The 15047-nt window shown below is 32.2% G+C and overlaps 1 protein-coding gene across 1 annotated transcript in view; it reads right to left on the reverse strand.

The window, feature by feature from the left end:
* The window catches only part of LOC118190481 (uncharacterized), a 113588-nt gene that overhangs the window by 45224 nt on the left and 53317 nt on the right, over positions 1-15047 (reverse strand). Inside the window, exons 14-19 of the mRNA XM_085812436.1 lie at positions 12515-12638; positions 10367-10423; positions 8848-8897; positions 8395-8521; positions 5890-5993; positions 3806-3908 (exon numbers count right to left, since the gene is read on the reverse strand). Coding sequence (XP_085668562.1) covers positions 3806-3908; positions 5890-5993; positions 8395-8521; positions 8848-8897; positions 10367-10423; positions 12515-12638 — 565 coding nt within the window. The remainder of the gene's footprint in view (positions 1-3805; positions 3909-5889; positions 5994-8394; positions 8522-8847; positions 8898-10366; positions 10424-12514; positions 12639-15047) is intronic.

The raw sequence follows: 15047 nt of genomic DNA on the forward strand, positions 1-15047 counted from the left end.
TTAATGATCAGTTTTATGTATTATGTTTATCAGTTTTAGTTTTAGTTTTCATGTATTACGTATGCATTCTTAAGTGTTATGTATGCAGCCATTAGGGATCAGCTTTCTGTATTTCTGCACTCAATATCATGTTAGATAGTTTTTCACTTTAATATTCAGTTTTGTACTTATGTATGTATTATCCTGCCTGCAAGTACTACGAAATAAAATGTAGCTGAATGGTTCAATTTGTAAAACAACTACAGTTTAAGTATGCGCAAAGAACTAAATTATGCAGGAATTTGTTATCTTAGTGATAACAGGTATACAATCTTTTAAATGTTCTTACATAAGAGACAGGCACATGGAAAGTAATCTGCGTTAAATTATGTTTGGGCGCTAGGATTTTTTTAATCATTTTTTAATCTCTCTTTTTTTTTAAACTTTACTATGAGCAATAATTTAATAGGTTATATCTTTCCTCCATGCGGGACCAACGATTTTACAAAAGCCCCATAAATATATGACAGTTGTGTCAGTATTAGCACCAGCATGTAGACATTTAGCAAGTTCAGAAAATCCACGGCAGTTAATTTTTCAGGCAGAGTCCTCCTATCTTTACTTTATCTAACACAAGTTTCTGTCTTTCTAACAGCGATTCTTAACAGTCTTTGATTGCTTTTTTGCTTAATTTTAAGTAGTTCTTAACAGGATACTCTTTCCCCGTACAACAATATCCAAGCTTACATGAAATAATCAAGTGCTTAGCGCTCTGAATCATAAAAATGTATAAATCACACTAAATCAATCTGATAAGTATGCTCTTAGCCGTCTTATGATGCTCTTAGCCGTCTATTCGGCTGCGGCCCCGGAGCAGGGTGGAGCAGAGAGTAGATGATTTCTGCCAGGAAGATATACTGTGAGGCTAAGGCCAGGTCAGTGGTTTTCCTTGGTGGCGCTCACTCACTCACTTGTCCACGTACAGCTCGAGTTGCTCAAGACTTCCTAAGTCATGTTCAGATGTTTTCATTGCCAGCTCGCTCCGCGGACTTGTCCGCTATAGATCATGTGTGGGACCAGCTGAAATGCCATATGCCGCTGTGTCATTGTGTACAGAATTTGGACATGCTTTTCATGATTTGTGAGCCCATCTGACTCAGAAAAATATCACACATCTAATCAACTCAATGTCGGACAGTGTTGCAGCATGTATTGCAGCAAGAGGCGGTAAGGAGTTGCACTGTATTCGTCTAATTGTACATACTCTATTTGTTCAATTGTCTTGATTTTAGAATCAAGAGAATCTCTCTTTTGTATCATCACATTCACTGAATTTCATTTGAATCCGATGTTCCCTTTTTGGTATGCTATTTTCAATGTTGTTAAGCGATGTTTGACATTGCTGATTGCAATAAAAAGAAGGTGCACAGCTAGATGTTTTATGAGCCGCATATACAAATTTCAATTCGTGGTGCTACGTCTAATCGTTTTTGAGTTATACGAGATACATACAAACATTTATACATACTTGCGTACGTACAGACGTCACAACTAAAATCCGTTTTGGAAAAATGAGCCCTTTATTCTATTTGTATGCAGAGATGTCAGGCAAAGAAATAGTACATATGGAGTCGGGAACGATCAAAATTGATATTTTGTTGAAATATGATACCCGAAACTTTTCGCGGTTGCAATACGTACAGGGAAGTAAGAAAAAGACCTTTAAAATGGTACGTATGTTGCAAAACTGAGTTGTATCATTCTAAAAGTTGCAATTTGAAAAATTCAAATTCTTAAATTAATACTTACTGTTGCTAAATCTGAAACCAAATTTTTCAATTGAATATTATTAAAACACAGGGGAAAATGTGCTTCTGGTGTTAAGAATTTCGTTCTTGAACGTAAAATTACATAAACAGAAATCTATCAAAATATTGAAAATGCATACTAATGTTTGCATAAAATTTAAAAAAGAGAAGTATATTTTGAAGCTTATTATGCATACATTTGGAAGGACTATTTATCTTTCCCTCTGCGTGCTCTTGGGGTATAACTGCTTCTACTGTTGGCACGTATGACTAATAACAAGAAAATATGGATCCAAGAGGGTGTAACTGATTTTCCTTTTCATGCTCCGAAGAAACTGCTAGACTCTACAAAGGCACTGGACTAAAAAGGTAAATGATAATTCTTCCCTGCGTCTATTTGACCGACTAAGTCTCCTTGCCTCTTCCCAGCTGACTTTTGAGTGGGGAGGAATATAAGGAATTTTACCTCTTCCCACTGTATGCCCTCGTCTGTAACTAAGCTGTAGAAACATATCCAGCATAACTCGGGTAACATCGCATCCGTCCAGCAGTTATGCCACGGGAACACGCAGCGGGGTAACGATTATCGGAATATCAGAAGTTGGAATTTCAGCAAGGGCATAGCTTGCATGAATCCAAACTACTCTGAATATAAATTTCTGGAACCATGCAGATCGATCAGACGACTTATGTAAAATAACATCAGCTCAGAAGAAAATTTAAAATAAACCTTTTATTTAGTTGTCAATCTGATGATTTTACAACATGTGTAATAACGGGAAATTAAGTTACAAGGTTTTTCTCCCTCTTCTTCCAGTATGCCTTCATGGTGTAAGGGTAGCACACTCCGAGCGTATTCGAGAGGTCCAGGTTGGAGTCTCGGCGACGGCATTGCTAATTTTTCACTTTTCCCGCATAAAAAATACCTAAGGACTCTACAATGACGCCCGAGCTAAAAGATGGAGGACAATAATTCGTCATCACCAGGATTTGGCGATTGGTTACCCTAATCCCAAGTCACCCTTTAAAAGGGGCAGTGTATAAGGTTTTTTTTCCTCCTTTCAGCTCACCTTCCTGGTGTGACGGTAGCACACTCGGCACGTTTCTGAGAGGTCCAAGCTCAAAGTCCCGGCGAGGGCACTGCTCATTTTTCATGTCTCCCGTATCAAAATTCCTAATGACTTTACAAAGTTTTCGCAACTTGCGGTAACTCAGAAACCAAAGCTCAAGTGAAATGAAATGATTAAATGGCAAGCTTAGCTCGCATACCAGCTTTGATTCCTGCTTTCAATCTTTCAGCAGACAGAATTAAAATTGATTTAAGTAATGTAGTCGAAGGGAGAAGTAAGAGCGGGATGGCCAGCAGTAACTGCCAGAAGCTCTCTGTAGAATTCAAAAACTCTGCACTTAAATAAATTCACTAATTTTTATCCTGGTGGGAGCCGACAAAAGTAGAAGTGAAATTACAGACCAAGTAATATGATATTATCTGGTAATTAACACAAATCCATACAAGCTGAATTTTCCTGTTCCCTGCTGAAAAAAACCTATTAGCTCTACATGTTCAAAATAATTGTATCGCTCATTTTACTTTGAATGCAGACGGTAATGATGAGAAATTAGTGAGTATCGAATTTCCTTTTAGTAAACTGTTAAAACCCTATTTTATTTATAATACTTACGATATAAAATAACACTTGTTACAAAATGCTGTTAAGAAAGCCAAATAAAACTTTTTTTTTTTTGAAACACAAACAAAGTTTTAAAACAAAAAACTTTGTTTGTTAAGAAGTTTAGATAAAAAACATCTTTTTACATTATTAACTTACGTTGTAATATAGGGCATACTTATATTATTGAAAGTAAAAGAAAGATCTTAACTGTTTCGATTATGTGTTTCTATTATCGTCTATTTATGTCTGAAGCCATTCTATTGAATTCATTATTCCTTATAGGTATGACAATTAACAAAAACGCAATCAAAATCGTAAGTGTTCCATTTATAAATTACTACTCACCTCATCATCATAAAAGAAACCAGACAACACGAAACAAACTGAAGCAATAAGTGCCGCTCCAGCCATGTTAAGTCGAATAATATGGAATTGTTCATGCAATGCCCTAAAAGAGAACATTTCTTTAAAATGTGATAAAAAATATCTTATATTTATTCAACGTAATTTAATCATTTTATTCTATCATTATGGCATTTATATTTTCAAATCTAGGCGTTTTATACATGCTAGCGTGAAAATGAAAGAACATTTTACTGTGTTTAAAGTTAGGCTTTCTATTAGTACCTAACAGGTCTTAACACAATATGCCAATAAATACTAAAAGGAAACGATGTAATATAAAGTTAATCAGACTATCTGCATTTGAGAGTATCTATTCCGAACTTTGGTGTCCTGTTCCACTTCAGGAAATGTTTGGGAAAACATAGCGCAATGTGCAAATATCACAGGTTTTATAAACATTCATATCAGTTTTGCTAGTGCCTCTCCATCGGCCTAAAGAAACTTTCATGGGATCAGAAGCGTTTTCAATAATGAAATATACATATTATGGCTTTAGCAAATCCACGACTAGCACAAAATGTTTGATTTATTAAAACATTTCTGTGTTTCTATTTTAGCTGCATTTCCTACTTGAGAAATGATCCGTGAAATCAAATTACCCGAAGAATTTTAAATGGGTCATGTTTTGAAAATGTTGCGTATGTAAGTATACGGTTTGGTTTGGTTTGACTTATTGAGATTATGCCAAAATACAATAGGACTATCTGCCTAACGAGATACCTTCGTGAAAGGACTTTCTAAAGAAAACTGTCTATTATGCGTCTTTATACATGGCAAAACCCCGAAAACGCCCATAGAGCCTCCCCATTCGCCTGGAATCGAACCCAAGTTGGAATTACCAGTGCTCAGGGACATTAACGCTCGGCCGCTGATGGGCTGTAAGCATAAGGAGGAAGGCTTAAATTTCGAATGAAAATATGCTGATAATTAATGAAAATATGCTGATAATTAATGAAACTATGCTGATGTGGATAATATCATCGTTAGAAAGGAAGGAAATATCTGAAAATTTATGCAAAAAACTGAGCTTATATGAACTAAAGCGAAAATTTTCCCATATTCAGAGCAATTATATATATTTTTTTCAAATCTATAACATTAACAACTATACCGGAATACTGTGAATAATTTCAGCAACACGGTAGGTTAGATTCGATAATTAATGCTATACAAATCCCTTATGTAGACCACATGTATAAATTGGCAGTATTTATGACAGCATTGATACTGTAAGATATTAAAAGAATTGTATCGCTCTAGTATTGAATATTACTACTAATCATACTCTTTAAAATAAATTATTTTAAAAGAAGACGATATCGCTCAAAACAGCGATATGTTTTTAAATGGTTTAACTTTATCGCAACATGTGAGCAAATGAATAAAAAGGCTGACCATACTTATTGTTTAAAATACTAAAATCATACTTCAAATAAAGATATCTTTTTTGGTCATTGAAACTGGCTTTCTCTGTCTTGGGTTTGTTCAGAAATGACTGATCAGTTTAATCAATTGACTAACATTTTTAATGCCTTAAAAATCTTCCATAGCTAATTGCGAAGAAGAATCTTTAAGAAAATCCTTTTTAGGTAACTTAATAACTGAAAATTAATTCTTTTGCGAAGCTTCAACATCATTTTATTTAAACAATAATTCTGGATTTTGTCGATTTTAATGTTTAATTTCTTATATATACATCGCAAACACTAAAATAATATAATTTAATTTATTTTTTAATAAACGATTTTAGTATATTTATACAGGTAAGGCTTCCAAACAATTAAATATGAAAAATTAATTCATACGTAAACTTACGTAAAATTTCAATAGAGCTAAGAATAATGAAAACAATTTAAAAGCAACATAAGTTAAAATCCTTACGTAATAGCTTAGATTGATGCTTTTCTAACTGCATTCACAAATCATTCATTTTTGAAACTTTTCACGGAAAAAAATATTTGACAACTCCCTTTAAAATTTAGAATTAAGGGCAAAGAAAATAAAAATAAATCTAATTTACTTACCCTCTGAGGACAATTACAAAAATATAAAATATTAACAAAATTATCGATAGTCCATGTCCTATCCATTTGCAGATTTTTACCCATTCATCTTCGGGTGTAATCGTCTGCAAGAAAAAAATAACAGAAACAACATTTATATAGAAATAAATACACTTATCATTACTTACAAATTTAAGTAAAATATCTAAACTTGCATTAACTATAAGACTATAAATGAAGGTGAAGTTTACAAATCTCGCCAGGGATTTATATGAATACCATTGTAGTACAGGTATTAAGTTATCTAAGTAAAATGAAATGAATTTAGGTTTATAAAATTAAACTAATTGAATTATAACGTAAAGATATTTCAGAGTAACGAAAATCGGTCATTTACCTCTATTCTTTCTGTGGAGTAATAACCTTATTATGACACAAGAAAAGTATGAAGCAATCAATATTTATTTACGAGGAGCATCTTGACGAAACTTTGTCATCGTCGAACGAAAATGTGATTGATTTGAATGAACGCCTGGCATAAAGAGGTAATAAACAAGGGAGCAATAACGATAAAGTGCTAACTAAGCGATGAAGAGTGAGAAATGATGGAAGTATAAATATCAGTTACGCAAGATACATAACAGTAAGGTCTATGGGAGAAATGAAGAGAAATTCGTATGCGCTATGAATTATTTTTTTAATCCAACCTAAGATTGAACTTTAACATTTCATTGTTCGATGAAACGTACATTACTTTTGATATAAATAAGCTAATTCAATTTCCAGTAGTTTCGAATATAAGACCATCGAAAATTGAGAGATTAATCACAATATTAAACCAATATCTATATATCTATCTATCTCTCTACATACTGAAATTTACATGGTTTGAAAAGGCTTACTCATGATTCAAAAAAGCTGACAGTAAGATGTTTTTGTTTAAGTTTGTTTATTAAATTATGGGAAAACACTCGGGGCTATCTGCTTAAAGGGAGGGATGCCTTTGTGGAAGACTTTCTAAGGGAAACTGTCTCGTATACACTTTACAAATGAGGAAACTACAAAAAAGCCCGGGGCCACTGAGAATAAGAAGGAAGTTGTTATTGAATTTTATGATAAAAGCGTTTTATAAAGGGAAACGTTTCTATCACTTTCTCTTTGATAATGCAGTGTTTAATTTTACATCATTTAAAATACGTTAAAATCCATAGATAAATCTAATAATGAACATGTTATCATTCTAATTTGTTATTTTTTATTTCTTCTGTTTTAATTTTGCTGCTAATAATAAAATTTCATGAGCTTTTCCAGATATAGTTTTTATTTCACTGAGCTCTTCTGGGGATAAAATCGTAAATAAATCGTAATCGTAAAAATCGTAAATTTCCTTATGTATGTTTAGCCATCACCTATGTTTTGTATCCTTGTTTTTCACGTCATACTTTGGAAAGGTGTAATAAAAGCCGAGTAGATTTCGCAAGAAAATACGTGACTGGGTATATTAGACGGAATCATCCATATAGAGAATATGAAGAAGAGACCTTAAAAAGTCGAACAGCCGTGATTGCTGAAAACGTAACTTCTAAGAATCACCTGACGTCTCACTTAATGAACCTTTAAAAGACTGAATTCAAAAGTTTCATGCAAAATGGGTGGATAGAGAAAGCCACAATTTAGCCCATACAGACACAATAGTCAAAGTAGACAAGTATGTAATAGGAAAATTTGGAAACGATGCGTGGATGCATCATACATAATTTTCACTAATAATATTTGGAAAAAGTTTTAATACTACAGGCTTTCCAAAGCCATAGATACTTCTAATTATGAATTAATACAAGATTCTAAATATGCTGACATATAGAAGACACATTTGAACAAAACCAGAGATGCGTAAGATTCGAATATGAAGAATGAATTAATATTTTGATTAGGTATAGCAAGAAGTAAAGTTAATTATACCATTATTGTTTCTGTTCCATTCGTTTAGAACTTTCAACTACTAGTCAGTCTTAGTTCTTTTTTTTTACTTTTTCAATGCTCATAGCTAGTAAAAATGGAGTATTTACATGTAATTTACACAGAAAACTTTCAAGCTGTTCGGAATATGTATGTTAAACCTTAAAATATTTCAACTTTCTTATAAAATCATTTTTATGGATTTCCAATAATGAGTCTTTGGTGCAGATTCATCTGTGAAAATATATGCATTTATTTCAAATTGATTATTAATTAAGAAAAAATAGAGGTGAGAAAGAAGTGATTAAATTATGCTCACAGATTTTCATTTCTGATAGATAATGATTTCTTCACATAGCTAAAAAATCTACTTAGCAGTATTTTTAGAATTAAAAAAAGATACTAATCCATGAACACCTAAATTTACTAAGCATTAAAAGCAAATTAATTCATTTACAGTAAGTTATCTAATATATTTGTAAGCTACTTTTTTAAATACTTTTATATTGCTTTCTAATCCATTTCTATAAAATGTTATATACAAATTTACAAAATAATTATATTTACAAAAGGCTGCCTTATTTTAGACATAATGGCGTATGTTCCCAATCGTGAGCATTGGCATGTTGTTTCCTCTGCTGTAGAATTGGCGACAGAACAATCTTCGGGGTTCCAGCCACCTTTCCTTTTGCTCCTAAAAATGTTAAATTACAACATATATGTCATTACTTATATTACAAGAAATTAAACTAACGTACAGAGCATAAAACATCATTAGAAAATATCAGACGATATCCGCTTATAAATTATATTATACAAAATAAACTCCTGATCCATAAACAGTCCTGAAGCAGGATATTCAAAGTTTTATATTAATACTGAAAATCACGTTATGATGCAACGACCTATTTTTCAAACCAACCAAGTTTTAAGCATTATAACAGCATTGCAGGAGTTTCGATAGTCTTACAAAACTGATTTATAAAGCAGTTAGCCGATTGTGTTTTTAAAAATTCTTACCCTTTGATATCCATATTTGGATCCCAAAGGACACACTCGCGCTTCCTAATCTGAAAGAAAAGTACATGATATATAAGAAATAGCTCAACAATTACTAGAAAAGAAATATTTTAACTAAAATTTTGGATCAAGAAATTTTTCTAATAAAAAATAAAGCATAGACAATTATATGCAAATTTTGGTATTCTCTAATTATAACGGTCTCACGGAAAACTCGAGAAAAAGTGTTCATGAGATGATACACTATGCCGCGAAAATAGTTCTGTGGCAACACACGGTGGCACCAAAAAGTGTGAAAACCGACGTATGCCTATCTGTTTTGCCCTATGCACGTCGCAGACGTGCGCAATGGCAAGTCTGTGCAATTCTCTGAATATTTAGCAAAACAGATCGCTGTGTGCATGGGAAGAATAATAGAAAAAAAAACACAGAATGTTTTTTTCGGAAAGGGTAAGAGTTTTATTACCAAATGTTTTTTGCTTTTTAACAATTATAATGGCTTTTGCATTTAATGCATCAGATTAACGGAAAGTTTTGAATCTCTCTAAAGGGTACCTGTTATGGAAAGACGCCAGTTTCCTTGATAAATCGCCAAAGATTTGATGAATGCTGGCCGAAAACATTAGCCAGTTTGCGACTTTTTGGTGGTGGTGCGGATAATCAGAAAATAACCAATTTTTTTAAAAAGGTTTTAGATAGTAAATCTAAAAATGGAGGAACATATAACGTTCCATTTTCAAACCAAATATTATTTTAATTAATTGGGAAGAAATATCGTTAAATTTGGCTAGTGCTTTTACAAGATGAAGGACAAAAGCCATTTTTTAGCTGCCCACTGAAGCAGCTACTTCAATCTACAAAATGGATGAAGACCCATGGATCAATTGTAGCATTCTTATTCCCCTGAGAAGAATGAAATATAATATCATATGCTATATGATACTTATTACAGTTTTTAAATGCTTTGCAAACCACTTTCTTTAAAGAATGCTCTATAATAGCCAATCACAGAATTTTCAGTTAAATTATGTAATTTAAATAATGAATGACAAAAGTCTTTGAGTCTTTGAGTTTTTGACAAAGTCTCTGAAACTTTGAGAAAAATGATTTACTCATCGTTATTAGCTTTGAAATAGCGTAAACGAATGATTCCAAAATATTAATTAAAAGAATTGTATTAAATATGTATTAATATTAAAAGACAATAAGTTCACCACTATAAATAAATGAAAACAATGCTTAATAATATGCGATTCTAGTTGATACAGCTTTTCAGAGTTCTGCGGTATTTTTAAAATTTACATAAGCTATTTTTTACATTCCTTAACCATGTCTTTATATTTTTTATTTCGATCTTTACCTAAGCTATGTGCCACACTTGCGGACCAGGTTAAAAATAACTATTTTAATTAGTAAATGTATAGACATATAAAAACACACACATGACACATAAAAACCTAATAATTTAAAAGGGGTAATAAATTAATGAAAGCATTAATTTAACTGAACTGAAACTTACTTCGCCATTTTCCTGTAAATCCTTGTCTGCCAATAGTTTGCGTCCTGATGCTTTCACCTAATAAATGAATGAATAAACGAACAAATAAAAATAAAAATAAAACCAATCAATAAGTAAAAATTTCAATCAGAAAACATATCGGAACTTTTCCGCCTGTTTAATGGCAAAAAGAACCGTTAGAATAGCATAGTTATAATATAAAGTCTTCCATGAATTTTTACTTGCTTAAAACAAGTACTCATGTCTATTCAATAAACCAGAGTGATATTTTTCGAAAAACTTAAAAGATTGAAGAATAGTTTTTAAAAATCTTACAACTTACATTTCATATCGAATAATGCTTTTAAAATGGTATCTAATTTTATTAAACATTTAGAAGAAGTGTTTATCGTTTCTAAGGAGCGAATTCGCTGTTCTATAAAATAAAAAGTGTTCCTATCCAACAGAAATATTTGTTGTAAGCTAATCCAGACAAATAAATTCACAGGCACGTCATGAATAATTTAATCTTTTCTTTATCATTATGCACAAATCTACACAAAAATATATAGTATTTCTTACGTCGTTGCTTCTTAATCACATTTTGAATAAATGATTTTATATTCTGTATCATAAACTCCTTAGTGATTCATAAATTAGTAAGCTGATAGCAATTATTTAGCTGAAAAATAGTTTAATTATAAACTGGAATCTGCATATAAATTTTAAATACAAATATAAAATCATAAACTTTTAAAAAATTGCATAATTACAAATCACATTTTTCCATAAACATCACTGAGCACTTGCAGCATTTGATTGCTTTACATTTAAGAAATTTCCCCTTTGCTTTCATTTAGGGTATTTTTCCCCTTTTCTTTTCTTCCCCCATCTGAGGATTACTGAATGTTACCGGAGCACAGGTAGTTTTTTGCATTTAAATTAGCGTGAAAAAAAGCCGTTTCCAATTAAACCTGTAATTTCTTTTAAGAGTTTTGAAAATGTACACTTAAAGGTGAAAGTACCCTGAAATAAAGCATTGTTTTTAATTAAATCTGCAGTTTCTTTGAATGTAGAATTTAATAGGCTGTACATTCGAGTCTCAAGAAAAGCCCTAGAGTAAAAAAATGTGAGATTTATAGTAAAACTGTATAAGGTGTTTTATCCCTCCTTTCTATATACCTTCGTGGTGTAACTCGGCGCGTATTCGAGAGGTCTAGGTTCGAGTCCTGGCGAAGGCATAGCTCATTTTTCGTGTTCCTACTTAAAAAAAATCCCAATGACTCTACAATGGCGCCCGAACTGAAAGCGGTGTTTATTGATTCATCACCACCAGGATTTGCTCCCTTAATCTCTATAAAATGGGGGAGTATATAAGGAATTTTCTCCCTCCTTTCTGTATGCCTACGTAGTAGTGTGTGTAACGGTAGTACACTCGGCGCGTATTTGAGAGGTTCAGGTTCGAGCTAGGGCGCTTTACATTTTTCACGTCTCTGGCTTTAAATATCCTAATGTCTCTACAACTAAATTACCAAAATATGTGTTACGAATTTATGATTACATCAACGCTAAAATTGCTGGTGTTCCTATCAAATTATGTCACTATTTATATCAATATTTTACGTAGACATATAATTATTAAAACCAAATTCAGTGCCAATGAATTGGTTTATAGTTACCCTGAAAGTAGAGAAATCGAGCTGAAATTTAAAAAAAAAAAAAAAAAAAAAAAAAAAAAAAAAAAAAAAAAAAATGAGGAAGAATACATTTGCTTAAAATTAAAGTTATGCAAACTGAAGAAAGCATTTTACCTTAGCGTAATAAGCCTACCAGCGGCCGAGCGGTAAACTCGCTAAACACTGGTGGTTCTGTCCGAGGTTCGAATCCCGCGAACGGGCCGGCTGCATGGGTGTTTTCGTGGTTTTCCCTACGTGTAACGTGTATACGAGCCAGTTCCCCTTAGAAAGTCCTCCACGAAGGCATCCCTCCCTTTAGGAAGATAGCCCTAGTGTGCTTCGCCATAATTAAATACACCCCACACCACCTTAGCGTAATAAATGACATTCAGTATTAAGGTATTTCATCAATGATCGCCTCACTTGTTACTGTCATATTAAATGCAAACAGAACAAAACGTGTAAATTGCAAATACCAGATTTAGAGTATTACCTGTCTTTTGTGTTTCAGAGTTACCAATATGGGTTCTTTTTCCAAGGCTGTGGAACTTGCATTAGGATCAACTGTAGCAGATAATATTTCGCTGTCTATAAATACGTACGTTGTAAAATTTCCACTAAAAGAATAAGAAAAATCAACGCTGTCAAAGTGTTTGAAACAACGCAAAAATCATAGTAATTTAGCCTGAATAATTTTTATTGCATTAAAAGAGATTCAAACAACATAAATATTTCGAGGAAACGAAAATAAAATTGCTAGATTTATATATTTTCTAATCATAGGTATGGACTTCTTTTATACTTTTTTAAAATTATTTCTTTAATTTTGGTTCCAGTGTTTATTTTTTATTCGGAGGAAATCTGTAACTTCAGATAGCTAATTATTTAAGTTAACTGTTAAAGTAAGGTCTGAAAGATAAGTAAAAAAATGTGGATGGCGATTCATAAGGAATCTCTGGTGAATTCTACATCTGTTTTCTAGAGGTTCACAACCGAAACTTATTATTTGTTTTTATACATCTTGTTTCCTTAGCAATTAAGGATTCACAACAGAAGTTTCTCAATGGATTTAATTTCGTTTACCTTAGTTTCTACTTAAACCATGAACAGACTAACAAGGACAATGCTTGCGCGGCGGACTATACAAATAAATTCATGTGCCCAGTCCCTCGCGGTCGAACGCTTTGAGCTCTTACCAGTCGTGAGACGATATACTCTGACATTGCAGGAGCAAAAACTCGTTGAGTAACGCATTCACTTGACATTACAAGAGTGACAACTTCACAACCAGTGCCAAGGGATTTTTAGCGATCTACAGTGCGTCTGTCATCAGGATCTCTCGAATGTAAGGAACCGAAGATCCAATGATTCTTTTAGCTCCTCTAATTAAGCCTTCTACCATAACGAGTCAGACGACGTGAAACGCAACCGAAAAATTAAAAGGGTATGACTAATTCAGTCTGCAAATTGGTTTCAGACAGAGCAAGATATCAGAATGCTCTGAAACTCCCGACTTGAGAGATTCTTGCCACTAGCAAGATTCTCACATAAGGAAACAATATTTATCTTTTCTATGTGTTCAATATGAATTGTCAATTGTTGCTACAATATGGTTAAAAGAGCTTCTCAGAGATATATAACAAATGTATTTTTAGTTCTATATATGCAGCCTAACCAAAACGCAAACCTGTCAACTACCAATCACTGTATGGAGTCGCTCCATTAGCGCACCATAGTCACCATACCATTTATTTGTCTAGATAATGTTCTGAGAAATCATCTAGAAAATTTGAGAAACATCTGACACCTGTGTTTGTTTCTAAGGCCTTTATTATGTCCTAATATAAAGCGTTTTCTAGATTGTACTTTGATCTGTAATAATGCATGTTTTTAATAAATATCTACGAAAGAAACAAGTACTAATATAAAAATTTTAAATTAAGCAGAAAAAACGACTGACGTAAATCTCTCTTTTTTCGGGATCAAGTAAGAAGAACAAAAAATTGTAGCTAAAATTGTTTACTTCTTAAAATGAACTGCCCTCGAGAATGATAGTTAAGCATAAAACCTAACTTCAATTAATTTGCTCTAATTTAGCGTAATTTTTTACTTAATTAGTGCTTCTTAATTTTTTTTATTTTGAAATTGTTTTCATTTTAAGCGAAATCTTTATCTTTGTATAGATAAAAAACTCAATTTTGCCAATTCAGAATTGAGATAACAGTCTTAAAACTGGGATTTTATAATGGGTGAGTATTAAATAGATAACTGAATTCTTTGAAAATATAATCTATAATCATTCTGTAGTATTTCGCAAACTTTTTACTACCGCGACTCACATTGACATAGTAGTTGTGACGTATTGCGAGTAACTTGCGCTCATTTGTTCTCAAGTTAAGAAGAAGGAAAGGAAAATGGTGTTATAATGAGTTAATAATAAACAAATGCTTATTATAATGAACAATTAATTAATACTCATGAATTAATTAATAACTTAAAGTAAGTAGGTATAACTATACAGCGAAAAAATTCTAAAATTCCCAACAAATCAAAAGATATCTCTCGACCGATTGTCGGGCCACGCTACCCACTTTTTAGAAATCACTGATGTAAATAACTAATAAAGTCAAATGTTAATTAAGAAGCTAGATAACTTATTAAACAAAGAAAAGGCACAAGAAAGCCTACTTTTTTTTGTAAGGTTTATTTTCTCCAAGATGGAAGTTTTGACAGAAACTGAATCTTATTCCTATAAATTTTATCTTCAAATAACAAATATTAATTCCTATGCATTAGAAAAGTATTGAATCATTAGTGTAACGTATTCGTCACTCCAGGATCATAATCATTTTTCAGCGTTATTTCGAGTGATTTATAATTATTTTCTCATTTACTTAGAGTTATTTGTAGTTACATTTTCAAAGTGAAAATAATCATTTTGTAAAGTTTATTATATTTTCGTTCATTAGCGAGCAAACTCACAGCTCACTTATTTTAAAACTATTTTTTTATATAGTTTAAAACTT

This window comes from Stegodyphus dumicola, chromosome 3 (assembly GCF_044657685.1).
Source record: "Stegodyphus dumicola isolate Sdum_Otavi_A_Nest chromosome 3, ASM4465768v1".
Classification (NCBI taxonomy): Eukaryota; Metazoa; Arthropoda; class Arachnida; order Araneae; family Eresidae; genus Stegodyphus; species Stegodyphus dumicola.